This window comes from Beauveria bassiana (genome assembly GCF_000280675.1).
Source record: "Beauveria bassiana ARSEF 2860 unplaced genomic scaffold BBA_S00019, whole genome shotgun sequence".
NCBI classification, from domain to species: Eukaryota; Fungi; Ascomycota; class Sordariomycetes; order Hypocreales; family Cordycipitaceae; genus Beauveria; species Beauveria bassiana.
The window spans coordinates 94,063-101,030 of record NW_007930854.1 but is presented as its reverse complement, the minus strand read 5'-3'; the positions used below and the strand labels follow the sequence as shown (position 1 = coordinate 101,030).

The 6,968-nt window shown below is 52.4% G+C and overlaps 1 protein-coding gene across 1 annotated transcript; it reads right to left on the bottom strand.

Annotated features, from left to right (window-relative positions):
* Positions 1-3,565: 3,565 nt before the first annotated feature.
* Positions 3,566-4,165, bottom strand: BBA_06446 (uncharacterized protein; the record flags this gene model as incomplete). The annotated part of the gene is made up of 2 exons (XM_008601543.1): positions 3,566-3,927; positions 4,096-4,165. The coding sequence occupies 2 exons, from the start codon at positions 4,163-4,165 to the stop codon at positions 3,566-3,568; spliced, it is 432 nt and encodes a 143-aa protein (XP_008599765.1).
* Between the last annotated feature and the right edge of the window lie 2,803 nt (positions 4,166-6,968).

The window sequence follows — 6,968 nt, the reverse complement described above, 5'->3', positions numbered from 1 at the left end:
ATTTTCTTTTTCATTTTTTTACTCTTGTGAGGTACTGCTCATGTAATGAGAGCTCTCTGTTTTTGTGTTGTGAAGCGAATGCAGGGTGGTGATGCATGCGTTCGTCCCGCCGCAAAATTATCCTCCATTCACTGAATCCAAGCATGTCCGTCCTCTTTCCGAGGCGACAAGTCTCGAGGCGGAGAGCACAGTACTCTTTGTGAGCGCCATCGCGGGCGAAAACGAGTCTTGATATGCTTTTTTCTTGCCGCTCCAAATCTAAATCGCGAATCACGGCAGAGTCAACCCAGAGTATGAGTCAGACAGCTCCTCTGCAAGGTAAGGTTCATCTAGCTTCCTCATCGAAACTCTCTCGCGCCGTAGCCGTAGACAAGAACAATTTGGTGCTGAAACAAGGTGTTTTTCATGTTTTGTTGGTATAGATTTGGTGTATGAGGAGTCCTCATCTGAGATGGGTTCATGTAAGTGGTGATGGAACATATGTATCGACTGGTTGTGCCGACTGGACGTACCAAGCACATTGCAACAATGGCTAGAGTTCATTCTCGTCTTGCCATCAAAGGTCTTGTATTGCGCTAGGTTCTATAGCGAGGCATGGCATGTGTGATGTGACGTCGTCTGTGTATCTGGTAGTGCATAAACAAGCTTCAATGGCAGACGCTACGCAAAGGCGTCTAAGTTACATCGCTCACCTCACTGGCCATCAGACGTTGGGACATAGCAGATGCCAGATACCAGCTTGGACAGCACATCTTCAAAAAGCGGGTAGCGACCAAGTATCCAACAATAGCTAACGCCTCGGCCTGCGCTCACGGTAACCAGTGTCTGCTTGGTATGCCTCGCTCTCGATGAGCCCCTAAACCCTGCAAAGTCGCATGAATCCAATATCTTCAACATCCATTCATCCCCAACGCCCAAGGTTGTCCGCCGCATTCACACCCCGCTAGAAAGGCAGACTTTCATCTTTCTGATCGCGCACAGATCCCACGTCCCACGTCCCACGTTCCCCCCTCTCTTCTTCTTTCTTGGCTTGCATGCTAATAATATTCATACCAGGGGTCCGGAGGAGGGCGAAACAGAGCAGAAAAGAAAACAAGAAGCTTACGATATGGGGCCGCACGCGCGCGCGCGCGTACCCAAAGCCGTTAGCTCCGGGCATGTACCTTTTTCCGAAAGATACATTTTTTCCCCTTTCCAAGGGGGGCGGGCCGTGGGGGAGGACCTGGCAGTGGCAGTGGCGTGGATTTGGCGTCAGCCTATTTCAATTTGTAAAAGCAGCCCACCACGCCAAGCCAGAACCGGGACGCCGGAGCTGTGCTATAAGAAACAACTTCTTGGCGTTTCCCTGCAGGTGCAAGGAAGTAGGCAGAACCGGGGTTGTGATTGGTGCTCTAGACGAGGGTGTGTCGTTTAGGATGTGTCGCCTTTATCGCACTCCCTCCTTCGAATCCACACGCACACGGGAGATGGGGGAGGGGGGGAGGGGGGGGTCGGGAACACTGGGAATAGGGTTGCCAGGCCCAGGTAGAGCCGGTGGTTGGTGGTGGCACGGGATGTGTGTTGGATGTGTGTCTCATGGCCACCTCTCGAAAGTGCTCTGTAAATGACAGCATCTCGGGGTATACAGACAAAAAAAAAAAAAAGGACTAAGAGCTACCGCCTCAACCGCAGTTGCAGCAGCATGCATGCTCCTTCTCGTACAATCTCTCGCCTGAAAGCAACCAAGCCAGTTCAGCGTCGCATTTGTGCCATGTGTTTTATCTAGCGGGGCCTTGCCACTACCCAGATGGTCCCTTTCTTGTCATCAGCGCTTCATTTCACCCGTTCTTGATACCTATCCATCTGGGCTAATTAATCCTCGTGCACCTTGAGAAAAGAAAAAACACCCACGCTCCACTACCATCTTGTATCTTAGTATTGTATCCTAGTCTTGGAATTGTCTGACAGATTGCCTCTTTGGTCTGATCATTACGTTCGAACTTGTCCGCAGAGAAGCCTCAGTACTTTGTTGTATCTTTGTTGAACGGTTGCTCGTCCGGACGCCGCGCACCCCACCGGCCGAGTCGGGACGCTGTTTCGGCCGGACACCTGACCGACAAACCACGAGGCACTCTAAACGCGGATGGCTGCGTCCTCTGTTCAAAGTAATCGGCCACCTCTAGTAGTAGAAAAGTTTTAAAAATGTAATAGGAGTGTTGCGTGAATTGCTATTTTTAATTTTTTTTTCTTTCATCTTCTTTTCCTTTTTTTTTGTACTGCTTTTGACTTGGTTGCTCTTGAACACGAAGTGACCAATCGCTAGCTCAAGCCTCGTCACAACATGTGCAGACGCAAGCTCCTCCAAGGAACCGATTTGCCGATCAACTCAACGAGAGAACAATGCTACGGACAAAAAAGGAATACGAAATCACCTCCACTTTCATTGCACGTGGTCGTCAACTGCATCTCACAAACACGACCGCATCGACCCTATGCAGAGCCCCGAGCCACTCCCTGCTCCCCGCAAACGACAGGCTATGCGGCCAGCTCGCAGCCTTGTTTCCCATTTCGCAATCGGCCATGGCCTAGAACCGAACCGTTGCATCTCTGGCACCAGAGTTTATGGCATTTCGACAGCCCGCCTTGGTCGATGCACCCGTGCAGGGGCTACAGAGCGGGAGTCTTGCTTGCAGGAGAGGGGGGGAGGGGGTGCGGTTGAGGCTATGCCCCGTCCCTTCTCCTTTATCAATTTAGACCAAGTCTCAAGTGTTCTAGAAGCTAGTGTCTATACATGACTTAGTATCAGCGACAAACACGTTTACTACCTGGCCGCCACTTGCAGCTTTGCCCGGCTACCGGTTCCCCGACCCGTTCTCGGGACCGAGTTCTATAGAAACAACCGAGTATAAGATTGTCTGTTTCATCCTATGGGGAGAAGATCGCCGCCTTGTGGTACCGATTGACGTCTTTAGAAATGTCTGGCCCGTCGTTGGCGACAATATCGGCATGGGACAATGCGCGCCTCGCAGCCTCCCTGAGCTGGCAAGCCACTCGCTCCCAGTGCACCGTGTTCCTGATAAACTCGCTTTGCTTCGGTGAGCATCGTAACTTTGGGCGGCAGAGTTTCGCTCTGATACAGAAACAGGCTAGGCGGCAGCTTTCCGCAGGGAATGCCGGGTTGGGCTGGTGGCGGAGGCGGAGGCGGGCGCTCAGACGAGCCGCCCCGTATGCTGCAGCCGCATGTCAGGGACTGGAAGCAGGGTGCAGGCTAATGCAGTATGAAAGTGACGTCTATTAGACAAGCTTGGTTCGTGTGCCGAGTTGAGATGCATTCGGTTGCTGCCAACGTCAGGAGGAAGAGACTCGGGGAGAAGCTTTGTGAGCTGAAGCACGACAACCTTTCTTGCCAGGAAATAAATGGTCATTTTTTTTTCGTAAACTGTGATATATTACAATAGTAAACAATAGATTGGAATAGAATACACGGTGCGAGGTCTCGTTCCATCAGCCTACCGACTTCCCATCTCAAGCCCACCGGGTCCGGGAGGGTTTCGACATAATTCATCACACTGTTGTTCGCAACAAGTTACTCTCCACTCCAACGCCTCCTCTCGCGGCGAAGCTCATCATCCCTCTTGAAATCCCCTCTCATGTATACCCATCCGCCCGCGACGGCGTTTGCGGCGCCAAGCCCGACGGCCGCGCCGCGGACGAGCCCGCGCGGGGTAAACTTGGCGCGTAGGCCCTGGGGGCGACGTAGAGCGAGCAGGGCGTAGAGGCCGGACCAGGCGGCGGTCAGGCCGGCACTGGCGGTAGTAAAGCCCGACAGGTTGAGGTACGAGGAGAAGAGTAGTGTCGGGGCGAAGAGGAAGAGCGGGAGGGGCTGCATGGGTCGAGCGTGTAGCGCGGTGACGAGCGTGGCAAGCAGGGAGGGCGGGAGCGAGGATTCTGTGAGGCAAGATTGCGTAAGCCAACGTTTAATACGGGGGATGAGGGGTTCATCAGAGCGAATGCGTCGTGGGCATTCAATGGGCGTGGGCAACCTATGGTCGCGTGGGACGGGAGGAGCTTTGATGGATGGGACGACGGGGGATCAGGCTGGGCTTTGGTACTTACTGCCCCAGTCGTCGATGCGTTGAAGGACGGTCTTTTCCGACGGGAGAGGACTGCCATCGTCGGATGCCATTGCGAGGGTTGCGACGCGTCAGGACAGGATTCCGAGCGACGAGGTAAAGGTGGTGCACCGGTTTGTTGAAGCTGGAAACTGGCGCAGAAAATTATGTCGTCACTGGGCAGGCCCAGTGGGCGAGCTGGGCCAATGAGCGGTAAGCATGAGCAGAAAGCGTTTTTGATGTACGGAATAACTGCATCGGAACTCGGTGAATGATGATCTTGACCACGAATGAAGGGACGGTTTTCAGTAAGGTATTATCAGGCTGCCATAATTCCGTCTTTCGTCTACGTTCCGATTACGAAAACAGTCGCGGGAGCTCGGTTTGCACACGCACGCACGCACGCAGGGAGCTGTCAAGCCACGAACCCACTCACTAGAGTCGGCAGCCGTTGAAGCCGACAGCTCTCGTCAGGCGGGGGTAGTAATTGGAGCATCAGGAGGTGACTACTGAAGAATGCGATGCAGGATGAATATGCGTCCAAGTCGTCATGCTGCAGAGGCAGTGGCCGGACGGGGAGCACGGAAACGACAAAGCCAAGTCATGCCAGCGAGCTAGTTAGCTGCGGGCAAAAGCACAGGGACCCCAGCACCCATGTACAGAGCCTGCTGCTGAGTACGAGCAGCTGTCAAAAAAAAGAAATGGTCGCAAAAAAAAAAGAGAAAAAAAAATATGGGCAATTGTGAGGGCGGAACAAAATATCTCGAGGTTTTCCCTGCAGTTCGAGCATATTGCTGCATCGTGGCTGCGAGCGCCCCCCATCATAATGTACGACGGCAAGCCGACAGCTGACGCACACGCCCCCTCTTCCTCTGCTCTCGAGTATCAGATAAATGGCCTGATGAGATGGTTTTTATATTATAGTGGAAAAGCTTGATTTGAAATTGTCCTGCAGTCACCAACGTCGAGACTAACGAAGAAGTGTGGCCAGACACATGCATCACCGACCCCCCGGATGACATATCGGTGGGTTCGCGAGCCAGGCCACGCCTTCTTGTACTGATGTGGTCAGATCGGCGAGAATGGAAGTCGCATAGATTGATTGATTGCTCAGCAATGACAAAGGCGTACACATCTATCCGTGACCGTTTGGCCCCTCTATGCGCCACGGCAACAAAAAAAAGCCACAGTTGAAGAGGCGTTTTCTAACTCGTAAGCTACTACTTACTACGAATGAGGACATGTATCCGTAGACCTCACCGAAACTGGCAGCCGCTCACCTGATAACTAGGTAGATGCATGGCTGGATGGGCTCGCTTTCTTCAATTTTATGCATCTGCTCCAGTGAAAAACCACAACAAGAAGCGGGCATAAGGCAAGGGCAGCAGCAATAATTTTTTTTTTGAAGCAATCTGCAAGTCTTCGCAAACGTGCCAATAAAAAAGCAGCGTCGGCAGCCTGGTCAGTCATCGGTTCCCACGCCATTTTCCAGGCACACACCCCTAGGTAGGTTGTTGCTCGAGCCACTCCCCTCTCACTCTTTTCCATGCGCGCCTTCAGCCGTAGCGGCCCATGCCGTACCTTTTGGGAAGTCGTGCAGAAAAACTACCGCTTCCAAATCGACAATAGATCAAAGTTACTCCAGAAATAGTGTGTCAATTCCGAAGCAGACGAACGAGGAGAAACTCTGCCCCGACTCTAATCTATCACGAGGGGGGGAGCCTCGTTTATGCTTTTCCCGCCGAGGTTCGTTTGGGTGGGCTTGCGGACATTTCCACAGGAAATAATGAATCAGGCACAAGGCCCACGGCGTATGACATTTTGCCCGGGGACAAGATAAAGGTGCGGACTTGTCTGCGCACGCCCACTAATAAATACCCCCAAATTCCAATACTCGTGCCTTTTGTCCTTGCCGCCCCCCCCCCCCCCCAGATCGAAAGACGTGGGATAAGCTTATCAGCAAGTTACCGCGCGCAGCCCTACCCCGCCGCGCCAAGATGAACAAGACCGTCTCACCCGAAAACTTGTTTTTTTATGCCATTCTTGTTCTTTTTTATGATTCATCTATAGTTAAACGAACAGCAAACGTGGCCAAGACGAGGGGCTGACTAGCAAAGGGGAAAAAAAGGCTGTAGATTGTCCCGCTCGTCTAGACGACCAATCAGCTTTCACAAAAGTCTGCATATTTTCAGTCTTGGCCACCCCGAAGAGGTAACTTCATCAGTCAATGTATCCTTCTTGTCTTACACTTCTGCAAGGTTGCACAAAATGTTTAACAAACGACAAGGCAGAAAGTGCAAAAAAGCATATATCATGTCTCGGCGACAGCCCCCGCCCCTCCGCCGCCACCACAGGGCGCCGGGATGCTTGTCCACGGGAACAGCCTTTTTTTTTTCTAGTCTCTCTGTCAAATCTGGGTGCCTAGCGAGTTTTCAGCCCTACTGATGCGTGAGGTGGCGAATCAATGGGCGGGCATCTGCAGCTGGGGCTTAAATATTAGCCCGCGCATGAATTGAGACGTACCATCTCGAGCACTTGATATCAGGGTATGCGGCTGGCCGTTATTTAGGAGAGCTCGAACTTATTCGCAATGATTACCATGAAAACTTCAAAGATACCATCTTGAGATTGTTACTTTGTCCTTGTTCCATCGTACTAGACAAGTCTGCACCCGTGATACCATTTGAAGATACGGTCTCGTCGAAACACCCCCCTCCGACCGTTTGAAATAGACGGGTGTCGTTGCAACAACGATCGCCATCTCATTCGCTCGTTTATAGCGGGGAATGTCTTTGAATAGCCATCATTCCCAATCCATCCACGTCCCTAGTCGGTGCTGCCTCGCCCGTACCACCGTGCGCCGCTCACCCTCGCCTT